General features: G+C 39.8%; 1 protein-coding gene across 1 annotated transcript; it reads right to left on the bottom strand.

Annotated features, from left to right (window-relative positions):
- Window positions 1-4,120: 4,120 nt before the first annotated feature.
- mn1b (meningioma 1b) lies at window positions 4,121-17,000 on the bottom strand. Its single transcript, XM_026255276.1, has 2 exons — window positions 12,475-17,000; window positions 4,121-5,212 (listed from the first exon to the last, which is right to left on the bottom strand). The coding sequence occupies exons 1-2, from the start codon at window positions 15,965-15,967 to the stop codon at window positions 5,022-5,024; spliced, it is 3,684 nt and encodes a 1,227-aa protein (XP_026111061.1). The 5' UTR covers window positions 15,968-17,000; the 3' UTR covers window positions 4,121-5,021.
- Between the last annotated feature and the right edge of the window lie 4,039 nt (window positions 17,001-21,039).

Below are 21,039 nucleotides of genomic sequence, written 5' to 3'. Positions count from 1 at the left end.
GTGAGGACAAATGCTTTCCAATGGCACAAAACACTACACATTAAGACAGTATTTTTATTTTATCTTTTTTAGGACACATTTCAGAAAACTTAGATCACGGTCTATGTTGGACGATATCTTTCAAATTTCATCAACTCTTTTCTTGTTCAGACACAAACACCACCAAAACTTCATGTACCTACAGTGCAGTTTACACAAAATGTTTTTATACATATTGACATATATTTTGCATTTTAAAAATATACTATCAAAGTATTTGATGCAGCTGAACAAAAGGAGAAAATGAGGGAATAATTTTCTTCTGTAATGTAAACATGGATTATGTAATATAAAGTGCAGTGAGTTATGAGAAGTAGAGAGTCTCATTCTCGTTTAGTGAAGAAATTATGAACTGTATGTAAATGTAAAATTAACTTATGTACCAAGCTGAAAGTTGGTCAGGAGAACTTTGTGAACAGGTAAAAAAAACAAAACAAAACAAAAAAACAACAAAAAAGTATTGTCCTAGCGGTTGTCAAAAAACTGTAAATAAAATAAGAAAGACAGCCTTTGCTCTTAATGTTGCTTCTCACTCCTCGCCGGGCTAATGCCCTGTGTGGTTTATATGCTGAATCTCATATGTCCTGCTGATTTAAACAATATAGGCTTTCAAAGAATTCTAACAGCGTTGACTGAGTGTAGAAAAAAAGTGTGAGGTTACATGATAAAAAACGAGAGTTAATTTAGAAGGATGTGGTCATTGAATGCATTGTGTGTGAAAGCCATAAATATGTTTCACAGCTGGTCCACACTGTCTTCTGTTCTGTTCATGATGTGAAGAGTGTTTACAGTTTGACTTTAGCTTTGACCAATACATGTTAGCAATATGATAAAAAAAAAAAAATATATATATATATATATATATATATATATATATATATATATATATATATATATATATATTAAAAATTGTTAAAAAAAAATATAATAATAAAAAAAATAAAAAAAAATTCTAAGACTCATTGCTGAAAGATATATTCCCCCGTGCTTAAAAGAGATCCTGCTGTGTATAGTAGGAGCTAAACGGCTTAGAGGCTTTCAGACCCACTTCCAGTGTGTGTGTGTGTGTGTGAGAGAGAGAGAGAGAGAGAGAGAGAGTAACATTTTATGAATTTTCCCTTGAATCATGATATTGAAAACTGAAAAGTTTAGAGTATTTTAGTTTGAGTGGAACCACAGTGGAGAGAAAGGGTTTTAGGTGTGTATTTGACCCGTTTAAAACTGGCTAAAAGAATGTTGTGGAGCAGAGGTGAGAGCTGAGAGCGTGTGAAGGAATGTGTGTAAGTGGATGTATGTCTTTTGGAAAATAATACATGGAGGACTACTGTTCTGCTGGCAGTATACTTTCCACTTTCTCACTTGCACACCAGCTGTAGATCATTAGCAGCACTCAATAACCTTTTATATATTTCCCAATATGATTAGAACAGGTAGATCTGGGTTTGATTTAATGCATAGACTAGGTGTTTGGCTGAAGAAAAGGCAAACAGAGCAGAAACGTTTGGTGGTATACTCAGACACGTGTACAACACATCAGCAGCTCAGACTGAACACAAGCCTTTACTCAGACACGTGTTCTTTAAAGTGCACATAAACACTAGCCCTATAAACACACCAGACAGATATTATAAACTAACTTCTGTCACTGGCTGTGATGGGTTTCAATTATAAATCTTCCCAACTTGCCAAAATTATGTACTGTCATATATATTTTTATTTTTTCAACACAAATGAGACAGTTTGACAGTTATCTTATTGGCATTTTCTTCATCAATAAATACATTCAAAGTGCAATGTTCTTAAAGTTCACAAAAAAGAAATGTAACACTCTGATTTGACTTAAAACCTTAAGGCAGCAGTTTTCTTTTGATTTTATTAGTGTTGGCAATTTGGTTTCTGATCTAAGAACAGTTTGAGACATTATTTAGATCATTTATGAAACTTTAGAGGGATACTGGTGTCTTTAACTCAAATAATAAAACAAACTAAAATAGAAAGGTTACTTTCCATACTTTCCATTTTTTCTGCTTTTAAAAATTAAAACTTATTGCAACAAACAAACAAACAGTAAAAAAGGTAGAACTGAACAATGTTACGTTGTGGCAAAATGTTCAAGAATGGAGTTGCTTCAGTTCATTTTGGCAAAGTAACTTGAAAAAGCAGCACAACTGTCTAATTCTGTGTACCCTTTCAATTTAGGAACAGTTTCACTTTTATTCTTGGGGGTCACCCACTGGCAGACGAGCCACAAACACTTTCTTATATTTTCTACATTTCACATATTTATTTAACATATATTCCACAATTAAAAATAAATAAATAAATAAATAACTAACGCAGAAAAGGCACCTCTTTTTCTGAATTGCATATATATGACCAGGAGCGCCTGCATGATTACGAGATTTGTATTTCTTTATTTTTTAATTTTTTATGGGGGACAAAATGATCAGTGAGAACAGAACAAATGTGTCTTAAGCTCAACAAAAGTGTAAAATACATAGGCCATATCAAGAGCATGCTCACAGATGAAAACAGAGAAGGAAACAGCGTTGGATGAAGAAGATTAAAGCCCTGCACGGGTCTCAAATATAGCCCCCCTTTTCTCAAAATAAGCTTATACTACTGTTTCAGCTATTAAAATAGATCAGTTGTGTGTGTTATGGAAAATGTGCGTTTTTAAGCTGCTATGGTTTTAGTGAATTGATCATGTAGGCCTATGTTTGATTAATTAAGCCTTCACAAATGATCACAAGCATGTCACAATGCTAGTTTAAGTGTGTAACCTATGTAAATGTGTGCTGTTAGATGCATGTCCAGTAGTTTGTGTGAGGCTCTGCACCAGCATCACTTGCATGAGTAAGTAAGAACATAATAACATAATACAAATAAAATGAGAACATTTTAATTTTTTTTATATTTTATGTTTTCTTCATTGCTCAGACTGCCCCCCCCCCCCCCCAAAAAAACAATATTCCCCCTATGCCTTTTAAAATCTACTAATATGTTTTAAAAAATGCAGTTTTGGGAGGTTTGTCAGATTTGCTCCTGCAAAAACTTTGAGACAGCACTTCACACACACACACACACACACACACAGTCTCACAGAGACTCAGATGAGCTTTACAAAATGAGTAAGGCTTTCTCTGAATAAATGTAGACAGAAGCCCTTCTATGACTACTAACACGCTTAAACAGCTACGACCTGCTGAAAATCAAATAACGTCCTGTTATCACATTATTTGAGTCCTTTTCTGTGGCTCAGTATCTCAAGGCTTTGATAAACCTCTCTCTATGGGTTACAGAAAGTGCATTCAAGGGATCACAGTCACATCTATTCTTCAGTTTCTCGTGTGAAGTGGGAATAATCTTCCAGTCCCATTGCTGTTTTCAAAGCTGTGAGTCCCATCAAGACCCTTTAGTTTTAACCCTGACTTCTCTTCTTGGTTTTCTTTCTCCTGTCGTTCAGTGAAACCAGGCCTGTAAGTGAAAGGCTGCATGACTAGAGCGACTCCTGCACCTATGTTACTGACGTAAATGCAGGACTCTCACACACTCCCTGTTTCTCTCTCCTCTCGGAGACGTTCACCTCTGGGTCTCTGTGAACGCCGGGTGGAGGGGTGCGATCAGAAGCAGGGCAGATTTAGAGGGGGAGGAAGCAAACTTAGGTCAACATTGTGGTATTTTCCCAAAGATGCATGTCTGCCCTGAACAAACATGCTGTGTATTTATAGGAATTAAGCGTCCAGCTCGAACGGCATGAGGCCAGCTGGCTTCTTCTGCAGTATTTGCTTTGCTGCAAAGCTCCATGGGGGGGTTAATTGAATGTTTTACACTTAGTTAGACTTAATAGACCTGCTGATAAAAAGAGCAACAGCTCACAGCTTAACATATGGGAAACACTTTATAATAAATGTCATTAATGGGAAATTAACAGATTAGTAGTTAATGCATCATTAGATCATTTACTGTTCTGAGCACGTATATTAAAAAAGTTGCATGACATTCACAGCTATATGAAATACATTAACAAAGGATATATTAATCATTATTTAATTTAATAATGCAAACAAGACAAAAGCTGTCACCATTGACATCATATTTATTGTTATTTTACTCAATAAAACATATGCATATATATACAATATGAAGGAAAACAGACAACTGCACTTTACACATTACTTAAAAAAATGAAAAGAAACAAAGACTTCTGTAAATCTTCACATTGCCATTAAGACCTCTGTCGAGTATTTAAGGTCGACTGAAGCTTTTTTCTAAAGAGTATAAGATTGCTTAAAAAATTACATGTGCAATACCAATATTCTGGTTTCTATTTGTTATCCACTTAACATCAAATGGTTTCCTCTCAGCTGTGTGTTTCTAACAAACCAGTGTTGAAGCATCTGATGAGCTAAATATGGAAAACGCTGTGAAGCCGATAGACTTCATCAGAGTAACGTGAGAGAAGGGCTGGGGGAGGCTTGGAGAGACACGGCACATCACTGTTTCTGTGAAGCAGGGTCTGAAAGGACTGGACTCTGAGAAGCAGCAGCTCTTGTGTCCCCTGATGACAACAGAATTACCTGCCCTGAGGTCTGGCATGTGCACTCGAGGGTCAGCCAGAGACTCTGGACCCTACACAGAACAAGGGCCATTTAATAAGATGAAGGAACAATCGTTAATTCAAAGATGGAAAAAATGAACCCCCAGAGAGGGCAAAGAAGAGGCTATGAGAAGCACAGGAAACACAAAACTGGATGAAAAGAAAAGCATAGACATCAAAAGGAAAATAGACGGGTGGATTTTAAAACGGCATCAGCACTGGTTCACCCTTTATACACCGTCCTACACCAACATCCTCATGTTTTCAGTCTTTTCTACACAAAAAAGGGCACACTTTTCCTGACAAAGACACACTGATTTATCTGGCTAAAACAGGAAGTCTTGTTTCCGTTTTCTCAGCGGTGATTTTCCCTCCGTCTTCTTCAGGTCAGCGCAGCTACGAAGGTCCCGAATCGGTTGGAGATGTCCGAGTGAAGGGAACGCCAGGACGGAGCGGATCCCTTCGACTCCTCGAGTTCATCTGTGCAGTGCACTGACAGACGCTGGAGATGAGAACCCACGCCTCCAGAGGAACCCGGTCCTCCGGTGCTCTTACTCGGAGAGACGTCTGCTTCTGGAGAGAGGAACAGAACAGGGAAGAATTCAGACGGTGGATTAACCGCCGCAGTCTATGCACTCACGAGATCACACAGCTCTTAAAATATCTGCTGTTGTGGTGGACCAATTTATCAAGTAATTCATGGGGTTTTTTTGGCCACCACAAAATGTGAAATTGTTTGTGTCTTTTGATTAACCACATCTAATCCAAGCAAGTTGACCAATATTGTCTGATTATTGTCCCATATTTTGAAGATTATTTAGTAGTGTATCAATGTCAACATATAAGAAATATAACCTATGTGCTTTATTGTTCTCTTCAGGAGGTTGTGACACCCTTGTCTATCCCTGGCTCCTGTCTGAATGCTCCGAGAGTGTGTATTTCAGAAGTGTGTGATCTTAAAATCCATCGAGTCTCATGCGGGAACATTATTGACCCTGTTCAACCACGCAAGACCAGAGAGACCTTTCAGTCAAGAGTCACAATGCTCTGAGAAAACTGACCTTTGACCCTGTTTGACCCTATTTACCTGCATATTGACCCTACCAAAGCACTGACCCACACACCGGCCCCCGCACAAACAAAATCCATAGCCACGATTATAAGAGCTTTGTTTGAAATGTCAATTCAAGGGAAAAAGTGATTGATAGACAGAGAAATCAAGAAAAATGGCAGTGGAATCAGTTTGGTTCACAATTCACATCTTTGTTCAGACATATATACAAAAATAAGCAATATATCTTTAAAATATTTCATTTTTAGGGTTGACATTTATTTTCAACAATCAAATTATAATATTACACACAATATAGCTCTATTTCATTTCATGTAAAAATGATCATTTTCTCTACAGAATACGTGTTTGAAATGTTCAGTGGTCCTGAATCTAATCATGCTAAATATGTCAAAAACATTGGAGGTAAAATTCCACATCTTTGGGCTAAACATTTCCTCAATAAATGCCAAAACCAAAACGTGTCACAATTATCCCTGCTTCCCCCTAAAGAAAACACCTTTACACACACACACACTCGCACGCACACACACACACACACACACACACACACACACACATGCACACACACACACGCACGCGCACACACACACACACACGCAAACACACTCACACACACGCACGCGCACACACACACACACACGCACACACACACACACACACACACACGCACGCACACACACACACACACACACACACACACACACACACACGCACACACACACACACACACACACACACAGGCGCCTGGTCTCGCCCCCGAGCCTGTCTGGACCAGTACTGCAGAAATAAATGGTAAGGTGTAGGGAAAGGTCAATAACCCGACCCCATCCCCCAAACCCTGAGGACAGAGGAACAAAACTAAAGGGAAAAGGAATCCAGAGAGGAGGAAGACGTGAGCGGGAAAGAGAAAAGACACATGTCCAAGTCTCATTTGACTTGGGAAGTTCTTAAATGTGTGCTAAATAATGACACACACACAAAACAGCATTTCTGCATGCAGCGTCTTAAACTATAATATGCTGTGATATATAGCTGGAAGATCATATATGCACAGAGCCCCCTCCCCATCTTCACACGCCTCAGGCAATCACACACACACACACACACACACACACACACAGTCCTTTTCTCTTGTCTTACGTCCTGCAGAGTCTGCCAATAGTCTGTGGTAGCTGGGCACAGCATGCTGCACTACGGCCTGGAAAATCAACCAAGCATTCCCGACACACACACACACACACACACACACACACACAAACTGCTCAGCAGCCATCAAGCTGCCTGCTGCTACCCCCAACGCGCGCACACACACACACACACACATACACACATATAGATCAAGTGACAACTGCGCACACACACACACACACACACACACAAATGTATGCATTTCAGAGGCCCAGTCTCTCAACACACACATCACAAACACAGATCTTTCTGTGTTAAATCCACACACAACACATCCCTAAAGAACATCAGTATTATCACCGTCCTGTACTGATATTATTCAGAAATACACCTCTTTGCCTCTGAAACTCTTAACACTAAGCATAATTAAACGTAAAAATAAATGAACATTGTACGGCGTACTAAATTGTGATTGGTCTGCTTTCTCTCTTATGTTTATGTTGAATTATTGCTCTCATCTGTCACTACACTGATAAAACAAACGCTGTAGGATTTACTTTGAAACTATTTTAACAAATTGATAGTAAATTTCACAAATTCTAATTCTAATTATAAAAACAATTGAGAGTTTCTTGTAAATAGATAATCCTGTTGATTGCTGACCCGCACACAGAGCTTGTTTGAACAGTTCACTGATCCAGAGACCACGGGTTCCAGAGAAGAGATGCTCATGCTGATCTTCTCGCTGGACATTAATTGCTATCCACAAGAGAATTTGCAAAAGACTTATTTGCAGGTTTGAGCTTAAATTCCCTTCCTGCAGGAGTCTGGTGGGAGGTCTCGTCCTCTCTCTCTCTCTCTCTCTCTCTCTCTCTCTCTCTCTCTCTCTTTAGTGATTTACTGCTGCAAGACAGACATCTTTCTAAGTGGACGACATGATCTCATATTTTGGAATTATAAGAATACACTGGAAAATATAAAAATAACAAAAATATGTATACAATATCTTAAATTTACATTTATTGGACCATTTTTAAAACAATAATCTATATACTTATTATATTTCAGCAAACTGACCGGCTCTCTTTTTGTTTCATTTTGCTTTCCATTAACAGCACATCAGTTATCAGCACATTATGAACGTCTATGAGCAGAACGGAGCATTGCAATTTTACAATTAGCCTCTGCATCCTGATTAAACAGTAGTCTATGAATCTGAAGACCATTTCCTTCTTCATCTCTCTTTTTCTCTTTCCTGAAGGTTAGCAGCTCTAAAGTCATGACCAAATTTGTATTTTATTTTATTTTCTTATTGAACTATGACAGCCAGACAACAGCCTGCATCTCCGAACCGTCGTAACTCCCCAGCTGCCTGCATCTCATTCTTTCAGACAGTTACAGTACCAACACAAGTACTTGGAGAACACAGTTTAAAGAAGAAGAAGAGAACTAATTCTCTAAGCATGCACAAAGAAGAAGCTTCTAGAACCAAAATGAAGCGTTTAACTCTAAATCTATAGCATGCACTTGTAAACTCTGCCCCTGTGAGCTGTGACGTCTGCTGTAGATATACATGAGCACTTTAGACACAAACACATTCTGTTCATGGATGCTTTATTATTAGGAGAGAATCTTTGGCTGCATTTACTTTAAGAAAAAAAAATAATAATAATGCTGTGCTATTACTTGGCATGGAAAAAGCTTTCGCAAAACTTCTTTTTCTCATCTTTCCCATCTTCATTCACAGAGACAGTGATTCATCTGAAGGTTAATTCCACAGAAATGCATTCAATTATAGAGCTATTAAACAACCACTTGGTGCATTGGTCAAAACATCACACTTCAGCTTTACAATTCCACCTGGGTTTAATATTAATCATGTATTTTAGTAATATCAGCTCTTTGTAATATTAGTGTTTATCCGTTTCCTATCTGTGACCACTGATCAAGTGATTGGTGACCGGTGAACGCATACGTTGTAAAGGAAGTCAATAAGAAGCAAGCTAGTGACAGAATGAGAGCATGGCTCGCCCGGAGCTGTTTTTCCATTTTACACCAAATGTGAATCACAGCTTTGTTTTGGGCTGTTAGGAATGGAATGAAAAAAAGCATTTAAAATTATTCATGTTCTGCAACTTGTCACAAATGAATCCTCAGTAAAGTGTGAAGCCCACACCCTGTCATAAAACAGAAACTAAACAGGATGCTTTGGGTGTTTAGTGACCTGTCAGTGCTATGAAGTCAATATATAAAATCATATCTTACTAAAGCTCTTAAGCACATAAGGGGCAAAAACACAACGGACATTACTTTGTATTGATTTGTAGAGTTTTAATGTGGAAATGTTGTCAGGCATAATAAAACCTCTCCTAAGTTGCTCGGTCATTTATCATGTCCACAAAGAGTCCAGTGGGGGCCATCAGAAGCTTTTACAGAACAGAGAGAAACCCTGACCAGTGCCTCACTGAACGCAGAAAACACTGATCACCAACAGTAAACACACACATATATTCACACACACTCATCTGAAACCTCTCTACGCTCACTTGATCTGAAATACAGAAATAAATAGAACTGGATACTGGGACTAACTGTAGAATTCCTTATTATTAGAAGAGAGAGAGAGAGAGAGTTAGAGAATGTGTGTGTGTGTGTGTGTGTGAGCTCACTTTATACTGGGACTAACTGTAGAATTCCTTATTATTAGAAGCTACAGAGGCTACAGACATCAGTCACACTCACAGCAAGAGCTCTTCAAAGGTGTGCGGCAATGTAAATGTGTGTGTGTGTGTGTGAGAGAGAGAGAGAGAGTGTGTGTGTGTGTGAGAGAGAGAGAGAGAGAGAGAGAGAGAGTGTGTGTGTGTGTGTGTGTGTGTGTGTGTGAGAGAGAGAGAGAGAGAGAGAGAGAGAGAGAGTGTGTGTGTGTGTGTGTGTGTGTGTGTGTGTGTGTGTGTGTGTGTGTGTGTCTGGCGATTGAAAGGACTGTGGATGAAAGATCCAAGGATTTTTTTGTAACATAAAGCAATATTACACTAAAATTAATTGAAATTTATCTTATCTTACAAATCTTATTTGTAAAATGTGTAAAAGTACACACTGATGCACAAAAAATGTGCTAGTTCAATTTAATTTAATTTAGTTTCGTTTCGTTTAGGCATTGCGCTGCTAGAACTGACAGCTGAGTCCATGTACAGTATATTCCTTGCATGAAATATAAGTATATTAAAATAAATATAATTAAAATATAACTAAATAAAAAGACATCACATGCATTCTCAGTCATTACATTTACTCTTACACAAACACGTGCGCCCTTACATACATGAAAAACTGTTTCTTTATGACTTAACCTTGAAACAAACTGGTTTTATTATGTCAAAAACATTATTTAATACCTTGCTACATTAATACAAAAATGTTATTGGTCATATCTGCTAGAAATAGCTCCTTTAGTTCACAACTACACATTTCCACTTTATATATATCGCGGTGCAATTAATTCCAAGGCGCCTTAAAATGATCTTGAGACTCATAAACTGAATTACTGCATCCTATAAATCTATATTAGCAAAGTCCTATAAGCACCTCAGTCACCTAATTAAAATGACTAGAAGCATTCCTATCCTTTGAAAGTTAAGTGTTATAAAGGCCTGTAAAATATTATGGTGTGAATGAACCTCTTCTAGAATTGAACAGTCCCCTTGTGTGCTGGCACGCATCGCATCCGACGCAAACACTTTGTAACCCTTCTCTCATCTCTGCTGTCTACGCCACTCAAATGAAAATCTGTCAAGGCTGGTGATTTGTGCTAACTAGCTATCGATCGCACCAGCGCGACGTGCGTTTACAGCTCTGGGGCTCGAAGCGAGGAGGAGAGAGAAAAAAAGGGAGAGAAGGAGACTGCAAAATAAGAAGAGCAATGCACAGTTGGTGGGGGAAAAGAAATACTGAGAGAAAAATACAATGTTTCGCATTTGGTTTACATTGAGAGAAGCGAGACAAATCCGTCTGACTGTGTGGTGGTGGATGCGTTTGCTAGTCTCTGACACAAAATAAGCACGGAGAGATGGGGATGGTGCACTTGACAACACTGAATGTTAAACAATGGACCTTGACTTCTCTGAAAGCACCCCCTGCACCCCCCCACCTTCAGTTAGCCCAAACAAAGGGGCACATAATGCACACCGGGGGCCAACTATTAACACGTGTGAAAGCGCACTCCGGCTGTGGAGATTCAATTATGCGTGTCCGTCCCGCTGCCTTTTCAGTAAAGACAATTACCGTTTCATACACTGATTAAACTAAAGGACAAGTGCCAAGTGAAGGACACACACATCCAATATATAAGCTCATGATTTAAATAATTATGCTGCTTGACGTAAATTTTTACGATAGCACTATTAATAAAAAGTACTATGTACTGTAAGTAATAATAATAATGTTATATATATATAGTAACAGTCTAGTTTTGCACTTTTATTATTATTTGTCTTGTATTATTTTGTTTTGTTAATTGTTATATATTATTTCTTTTATTGTGGCTCAGTAGAGTTGGAAATGGCTTGTGTGTGATTTTTTGTGCATTGAAGCTGCCGTGAAAATGTAATTTCCTGTAAAGGATCAATAAAGTATCTAATCTAATCTAATAAAAAAAAAAAGTGAAATAACAGATCTTTAAAGAAACTTTGAAATGGGATTTTAGGGCTAATTAAATCAATAATTAATACTATTGCTATTATTGCACAGTTACAAGCAAAATCGATTGTTCAAGTCTTCAGGTTTCACACACGATGAACTTGTGCACAAAGATATACATTAAACATCAAGTGTAATATCAATGGGATTTTTTTATAGTAATAGATGAAACACTACTACTACTGATACTAATAGAAAGATGAAAAAAAAGGAAACAATGTGTCTAAGATTAGTAGGAGAGTATTGATGTGAAAAAGATTCACAGGAAATAGCCTGACTCTGTTATTTAATGTATACAATTATAGCTGACAAAATTTATGCTTAGAAAGCCATTTTTCAATTTTTTTTTCTTGATGTCTAATAAATAAAAAAAGACTACAGGTACTCTAAATGTGTATAATGTATGAATAACAAATTGTGTCTTCTTTTCATCATCATCATTATAACTATTATATTTGTAGTAGTAGTAGTAGTAGTAGTAGCATTTATTTAAGATTTAATCATTTTTATAATTTAGTAAAATTAAATTCTTTTTTTGAAAACCCTCAGTATCATAATTTAGACTTTAAATCATATTCAAACAATTTAAAAATAAATAAATAAACGCATTACAGAGACCTGAATGCCATTTTCCCCTTTATAACAATGTAAAACAGACAAAACCTCAAGCAAGAGTGAGATCATTACTGTTGCTTGAAAATGCTATCATGTAAAAGAAAGCATTCTTGGCATGCATTCCTATGAGTGTGTGTGTGTGTGTGTGTGTGGGTGTGTGTGGGCGCGCACAAGACAGAGATTGAGAAAATGAAAATACATTTTTAAGAGGCTATACATTTAAAAGTGACTACTTTTAATTTATTGCCACCTCACTCAATTATGCAGTGCTTTTACGTGCAAAAATAAATAATCGTGCTATACCAAAATTACAATTATTTACCTTCTTTGACGGCTCCCTGGAATTTATTTTTTTCCCACACAGACTTCTCCTCCTCTGAATCCTCAAGCAGAGACTTATCACTGGGCACATACCAGGTGGCATGCTGCTCAGCCATGAGTGTGTCCAGATCAATAGTGTCCACAGAGCCCTTCCCGGCATCCGGGCTACAGTTAGCAAGCTCTCCATCTCCATTTTGACCACTGCAGTCACTACTTATTTTGTTATTTTTTACACCTAAAGGCTGTTCCTCTGAAATGCTGAACTGCTGCCGTTGAAGCTGAATCTGAGCCTGCAATATTTCTAGCGGGTGGATTTCATCAGGGCCAGAGGTGCTAGAGGGTGTTCGGACCTGCTCCATGCCCGGCGTGCCCGGATGGCCCACTCCTCCAAAGCCATCCAATGTTGAGGTAGTGTGGTTGGAGAGGCCCATGCCTTGCCCTTTCTGCCCTCCTAATAGTCCATTGTCTCTCTGCAAGTTGGGCGAGCCTAACAAAGGGCTGCAGCCAGCCTTCACAGAGGTTGGAGCATCCGAGCTCGATGAAACCTCATCCTCATTGCTATAATGTGTGCTCACATCATCTGTAAAATCCATGCGAGGTGAACAGACTTCAGATTTTGATATGCTCTGGATGGCGCTGTCGAGAGATGAGATAAGGTCAGCCTGATCTCCCAGCAGCAGGTCACCCCCTTTCCCCCATGAGGGAGAGGTGTGGGGCTTCTCTTTAGGTGTGCCTGTACTCCTCCCCCCCACACTGGCTGCTGAGGTCACCTGCTGGCCAGGACTTACAACAGGGTTACTGTTGTCGGAGGGGAAAAATATCCCAGGACTCACATGGCCACTGTCTCTTTTTCTCCTCCCTCTCCCTCTCCCAATCCCTGTTGCTGCCTTCCCCTCATTACAAGGGGTAGTGTCCATGCTGTAATTTGGGGAGAGGGTGCTGGCTTCCCCCTGCACTGTCTGATTTTGACCTGGTGGCTTAGTGTTGCTATTTCCAGAAGGAGGCATTTGCCCACTTTGGGGGGCAGTAATGCTCGAGAAATATTCAGTCCCAGTATTCCCTGTGCCATTAACCACACTGTTATTCAGGTCCTGTTCTGTCTGACTCAGCTTTCGTTTCCCCTCTCCCTGAGTCTTTTTATTGAATGTCACATTGAGGTTAGGGGCCGCCAGGCTGGCAATCATGTTCTGACAGGCAGTAGAGAGGGCTGCCAGGCAGCTCTGTCCAAAAGCAGTGTCCTTGCCGCTCGTTTTGCTAAAATTCCCCAAGGAGAGTCCCCCAAGTTTGCTGACAGAGGAACGCTGGCTAGTGGGAAAGTCTGATTGGGATGTAAAACTCCCTGGTGAGGTGCTCACCCCTTGAGAGTTACTGATAGAGGCTCCCTGTCGATTAGAGCCCCCGTAGGGAAAAGAGGATGGCCCACTCATGGATGGTCCTGAAAAGTCAGTGGGACGCCTTTCTGATGGTGTGTTGGGCAATCCTACACCTGTACTGGGAGACTGCATCTGTGACAGGTTCCCCATGCCACTGCTGAATTGTGAGTGGATGTTAGGTGAAAGTAAGGGCTGCACATGGCCCTCCCCTGGTATCCTCATTGGCTCCTGCATGCCCATTCCATTCACACCAGCCCTGAACATCACACCAGGGCCATTTTGCTGCATTTCATGGGCTTCAACCTCTCCACCTGCACCCATGCGATGGCCCAGCACTTCGCCAGGTGGATGTGTCCCAGGAAACCACCCACTCTCCAGAGTCATGTGTGGATTCCGTCCATCAAAGTTCACCATCCTCCCACCATTTTCTCTCTCGAAATTCGACTGAGGCATGCCTCCCACTGGGCCCCCATGCCCCAGGGGCCCTTGAGGAACATCACCATGATGACCCAGCTGCTGCAGACTAGGCTGTCTAATCCTCTGCTGCTGACTTCGAGAGGCCATTTGCTTGATCATCATGGCTGCATTTTGTTGCTGCTGCATTGACTGCTGCTCAGGCCCTGTAAGCTGCAGCGATGGGCCTGATGTAAAGCCATCTGTCACAGGGGGGTTGAACTCACCAGGCAGGCCAGAATAGGCTGCAGGAGAGAGATGATTCTCCATGCCAGGTGGGTTATGCATTCCACTGTTCCAACTTCCGCAACTCTCCTCGGCATGAGTGGCATTAGGAAAATCAAACCTGGGCCTCTTAGCCATATTTACATAAGGAGACTCAAAGTGTTGCAGTCTCTGATTAGAAGGCTGTGGAGGAGGGGGTGGCTGCTGCTGCATGTTGAACATGGGGTCACCATAGCTATGCATCCGTCTGTTCTCCGGTCTGTGAATAGGGTATTCAAACTGTGTATGCTGGCCAGGCATCATGACGCCACCCTCATGCATACCAGCATTTGCAGAACCCGGCTCTGATTGTGGGGGCTGTGTGAGAGATGGTGGGCAAGTGTTCTGTCGGCCAATCAAGCTTGGCTGCTGCTGCTGCATGAGAGGATGCCTGGCACCAGGCTCTATCCCCACTGGTATTTTGTGTCCACCCCCAAAACGTTCAAAGAACACACTGTGCTGGGCTGAGGGCTGCTGTGGTTGAGGTGGGGCATGGGGATGTTCTTTAGAGATGCCTTGCATTCCAGGAGCTCGAGACAACCCTGGGTTTCCAGGAAAACTGGACCCTGGCACCTGACGGCCAGGCCTGAAATGAGAAAGCTGAGAATCAGACTCAGAGGGGGAGTACACAGACACTTCAAAATGCCCAGATGAGGGCTCATTAGAATAGTTGTAGTCCAGTCCTTCAACACCACCGGGTGGGGGCATTCGTCTGGACTCCAGATTGTGACTTTCTGACGAAGAGGATGAAGAAGACAGCCCATGAAATGAGGCAGCACGATTAGGTGACTGGTCCAAGGGGAGGCATGGGGCAGGGACAGGGTGATTTCCACTGGGGGGTCCATGGTGCTGAAACTCAGGCATGGAGCCTGTCCTTTGCTGCTGCTGCTGCTGAGAGAAGCCATCTGCTGACTGACCCTCAGAGAGTGGGTCAAAACCCTCTGTGAATCTTTGCTGGAGCCCCATACTGCTGTTATAACCCATCATCCTTCCGCTGTGCAAACAGGAGGACCCAGGTTCAGATCCAAAGTTTCCCCCAAAGTGTTGATGGTTTTGGTGTGAATGTGTTTGAGGGCATTGAGGATGACTGTGAGGTTGTTGAGGGTTAAAAAATCCATGCACTGAGGCCTGTTGTTGTTGGAGATTCCCTGCATGCAATTCAGAATTTCCTCTCTGAAATCCACCATACTGTTCATCTCTGTTCATGTTAATGTTCATCTCAATCACTGGAGGCTCATTTAGTGGGCCCATGCCAGTCTCGACTGTCCCTTGTGGGCCTCCAGCATGAAAACCTGGGCTCTTGTAATGGGAGTTCATGCTCACTTTTGGCCGGTTAAAATTTTTCTCAGTGAGGCCAAAATTTCTGTTATTAATTTGTGGACTAAACTGTTCCAGCCCAAACATGCTTCCACAATCAATCCTGCATGACAGCCAGCTCGCCTGGCTCCACTGCCGTGTCTAAAGTCTCCTTTATTTTTCTTTGGCAAACTCTATTGATATCAACAATAAGATGTGAAATGCTTAATTGTTTTTTAAATAAAAGATTATTTTACTTGAAAACCACAGTAATGAATAATTAATTACTGAAAAAGCATGTTATATTGTAAATTATTGTGGAATTGCAAGACAAAAGGCTCTATAAAAACTATAAAGTTCACGGTCTAGTCCAAAATCTGATTCTAATCTGTAATTTTTTTTTTTTTTTTTTTTTTTTTGGTAAATTTGATGTACACCACTGCAAAAGAGAACTGTTATAAAACAATCCCCTTACCTCTAAATTACCCTCACCTGGCGATCAGACAACAGCTACAACACATAGAAAAAAAATATATATAGATATAAAACATGTTCCGTCACATCATTCTCCACAGATTGTAATTCCAATGTCCTGTCAAATGCCCAGAGTGAGGTAAACATGCGTTTCTGTTTAAAAATCCCTTTTGAGTGCACATCATTACACCATCCAGAGTACCATAAAATAGCATCCAGGTCCATATGAATCCAGAACAGCGTCTTGTTTGGAATCCACTTTCCTTTAGAAATCGGTAAGAGTTTTCAAATCGCATACATTGAAAAGAAGCAGTTCCCTTGGGCTGAGCTTAACAAGCGATCACGCAGAACAGAAGAAAGTGTGTGAGGGCTAAACCCGGAGCGTGCGTCTTTGTGCGCGCTACCCGAAGCGCGCCACTGAGCTGCTGGGTAACACGGTCCCATCGGTCCTGCTCATTGTCCGAGCGATCGAACTCTGACTGCAATTTCAATCACATGCAACACTTACACATTCATGGAGGCCTCTTCTAATAGCACCAGTTTTGAGCTTTCCTCCAGCTAGAGATAAGTCAGCGATAGATCAGACACCGATGCGCGAGAAGCTCAGCAGTGCGCGCACCGACCGCGAGAACCAGCAACAAGTTTTACATTTCAGCAAGCTCCTCACTGCGAACATCAGCCAATGGCACACAACCGAGGGAGGGACGATCTGTTAAGGTGGTCCAGGATTTGTCTGTTTGCGATCAGAGAAAAGGATTCTCACGTGCTTGAGAGAGAGAGAGAGATACATTCCCTGTAAAAACTCAATGTAGCGCTGTAATAAGTGTTACAATTCATTTGATTGTAAACATTTAAAAGTAAATACTGTATATATTTGAAAAAGTATGATTATGCAGAGAAAAATATATTTCATGATATAAAGGTAGCTACTATAAATATGGTTAAAGTATGATTAAGAATATGTGTAAGATATTATTGGAATTGATGGAGAAACTGTAGGCTCATATTTAACAAGGCAATATCCAGCCTATTCGTGTTTACTGTACAATTGTTGAAAATGATGTGTACAAGTAAAAAGACTTGAGTTTATTTTAATGGAGAAAGTATAGCATTCTAGAGTTTGTTGAACTGTTTTTAAACAAAAATATTATTTATTTATTATTAATATTGCATTTATGTACACTGGATTGTTTTATATTTGATTTTATGTCGTTTAGGTAATATATAGCAAAACACAATCATTATTGTAGTGGCATGAGTCTTTTGTTTTGATTGGTGTTTTAGCACATTTCACAGTTAACACAGATTTAAAACTCTAATAGTTTGCACTGTCAAAACAACATGATTCAATCACGTACTATAGAGTTAGGAACTATAAAACAAACAGTCGCAGAAAAATTAAATATCAGGACATCGTCAGTCACGAGCTGCTGTGGTTCACCTCTGCTCAGCTCATGAGTGTTTGGTGATGCTTTGACACTTATTGAAGACTTTTAGATTATACCCAGGTGAAAACAGAAGGTTGTCCTGCATGGAGAAAAATGTTAATTTAGCACAGAGGAGCAGTCCATCCCCGTGAACATGTTTGACAAAAGCGCGAGCGCGCAGCAGTCACCACCCGGGGTTTACACTGTGCGCGCACTTTAAACAACCAATTAACATCTCCATTCAGATTAATGCATCAATTACCATAATTCTGTTTGCATTCTAAATTAACCCGACTTAGTTCGTGACAGCAGCTCATTCTATCTATCTATCTATCTATCTATCTATCTATCTATCTATCTATCTATCTATCTATCTATCTATCTATCTATCTATCTATCTATCACGCACAGGCTGTATCAGCATCTCTCCACACAGTAATAATAGAATAATGGACTGTGGAAACTGATTATTTCCCATCTGAATGTTCTACTGTCACGCATGTGCGTAAAATTGCTTTTGTTATCCTCAAGTATCGCATGCGTTTCCTCAGTAATGTAATCAAGGAAGAGGGTGGGTGTTTTTTAATTTAATGATCAGCATCAGCATTAAAACAAACTACTTTAATCGTGAATCAGCCTGTCTATTCAGAGCTTGCTTTATAATGCTCGTGTCATCGTGTGAATGACGATATACATCAATCTGAGCTCGTGATCAACGGAGGTTTTTAGCCTAACTGTGTAACGGAAGTGATCATGTGAAGTCGTTTTTTCATGTCCACTGAGGTAAATTAAAGCACAGCTCCTTTATAATAATAATAAAAATAACAAGTAATTTACACTTGCCCGAGATGAGTAATCATATCCATACACCACAAGCTTTGTTATTTCTACTCAGAACCCGTATGTTTAACTCTAAATTAATCTGACAAGACAAATACAAACACAATGTGAACAAACGAGGGTTAAACCACAAGAGTGACAACCGAGGAAATCTACAACAATAATGATAATAATAATAATGACAAACTATTTTGCGAGATGAGTGACCATACACATTTACTACAACTATGTGTTATTCTTCCCAAAGGACCTGTACATTTAACTCCTAAATTAATCTTGCTTGAGAAATACACACACGTGAATAAATGAGGGTCAGATTACAATGTAACGCATCTTATTCATAACAGAAATATTAAATATGCCATTTAAGAGCAAGCTACTCTACAACATATACTTGGAGACTTGGGTTGAACATATTGATTTTGTTGTCCTTCAAGTTAATAAATAGATAAATGAATGAATAAATGAATGAATGCGAGGTGGAGATGTTTCCCTGTGAAGGGTTTTGTCTGAGGAGGTTCGGTGAAAAAGACACAGTGCCATCTAGCGATTACTGAACAACCTGAGAGTGTGCACTAATACATTCCTCTGTTGTTAAATCTGGAGCTTCAGTACACTCTGTGAATGTAGAAACATGGAATAAAAGATTCACTGGAAAGATGTTTGACTGTTTATGTGTTTTGGGCGATACAGTGAGAATACAGTCACTGAATCATAACAGGTTATTGATATTTGGGGAATCAGAAGCATGAGCAGGTTATGTAACAGCACACAGAGATAAGAAATGAAAAACAGATGTGACAGACAGAAGAAAAAAATCATCACCACGAGTCTGAATTCAGGAACTGAGATCATTGTTTAGTCCAAAACATGATCAACAGCAAATGACAAGAGAGTCACAGACAATGAGCAGAAGATCGAGAAGAAAAACAGCTGAAGGAAACACGACAAGTCAGAAACACTGGAACAACACAACACTTTTCTTCTTCTTCTTCTTCTTCTTCTTCTCCTTCTTCTTCTTCTCCTTCTTCTTCTTCTTCTTCTTCTTCTTCTTCTCCTTCTTCTTCTTCTTCTTCACAGCTGACTGTAAGGAGTGTGGAAAACACTGAAGGATATTACAGTAGAATGAATAAAAAAGAGAATTAAATATGAACAACTAAATGCAATACAATGAGGGAGAAAATAGAATAAAATTATAATATAATAGAAGTCATCCCCTAACAATTTAATGCTGATAATTGTAAAAATATAATAAAAGGTGAAAAACTGTTGTATTATACAGTGAATTTAAAAGGATGTGAAACAATAGGTTTTATTATTTTACTTATATTTCTTTATAAGTTTTTTGTAAAAGTGGCTTGATTGTGGATCTTCAGTTGAAAGCCTCCATGTTTCTTCCTATTATCAATTAAATGTGTCATTTTAATTTGGAGTGTTGATTGCATTTTATTTATTTATTTAGATCGAATCATTTTGAATTAGTGCAGTCCTTCATATAAATTCAAGCAGTATTTTCCTGCAATCATTTCTTTCAGAAGTTCCTTTCTTAAAACAGCAGGAAGCAAATATGAGCAGATGACTGAATGAATCTGAGCAGGTCAGTACCAGACCGATCTGTGCTGACTCAGACGACAGAGGGTCAAGATGACAGCTACAGATCCTGTCAGGGTTTATTTGTGATCATCAGTATTATTATTTTGCTCACAGTTGTCCTTCCTCTGTGGATGGGAAGTTTCTCTGAAGCAGATCCAGTCCTGTCAGTCAGCAGTGGTCAGTTTACTGCTGAAGGTCAAGAGTTTAGGAATCACCTGTCAGCCAGAGGAAAACAGCTTTTCAAAGAGAAGAGAGAGAGAAGTGGGCATTAAACAAGTGTGTGTGTGTGTGTGTGTGTGTGTGTCTCTCTGTGTGTGTGTGTGTGTGTGTGTGTGTGTGTGTGTGTGTGTGTGAGAGAGAGCGAGTGTGTGTGTGTGTGTGTGTGTGTGTGTGTGTGTGTGTGTCTGTGTGTCTGTGTGTGTGTGTCTCTGTGCGTGTGTGTGTGTGTGTGTGTGTGTGTGTGTGTGAAAGAGCACATATGAATGCAATAACACACCGGCACACAGTCAGATTCTGATAGTAGTGCATGACGAGACAATCACAAAAGGTGCTAAGGATCAACAAATAATCTGTAACAGAATCATTAGCTAAAACAGAACCAGCTGTGTAGGAGGAATACAAGCTCTGCTCAGAGAAGACTTCAGACAAGAAGCACAACCTCAGTTTAAGCGAAACAATGAAACCCAGTGTATGTGTATTTTTAAAAGTTTCTTGATGTCATCTCTTTATTATTATTAATTGTATCAGGATAATGTAGTCATTGATCAAAAGGAAGGTTAGCTAGCATTTTGATTCTGAAATTTAAAGATGTTATAAAATGAAAACAAGAGAAATGCAATGTTGAGC

Source organism: Carassius auratus, chromosome 5 (genome assembly GCF_003368295.1).
Source record: "Carassius auratus strain Wakin chromosome 5, ASM336829v1, whole genome shotgun sequence".
Lineage (NCBI taxonomy): Eukaryota > Metazoa > Chordata > Actinopteri > Cypriniformes > Cyprinidae > Carassius > Carassius auratus.
The sequence above is the reverse complement of the archived record's forward strand: the minus strand, read 5'-3'. Positions and strand labels throughout refer to the sequence as shown.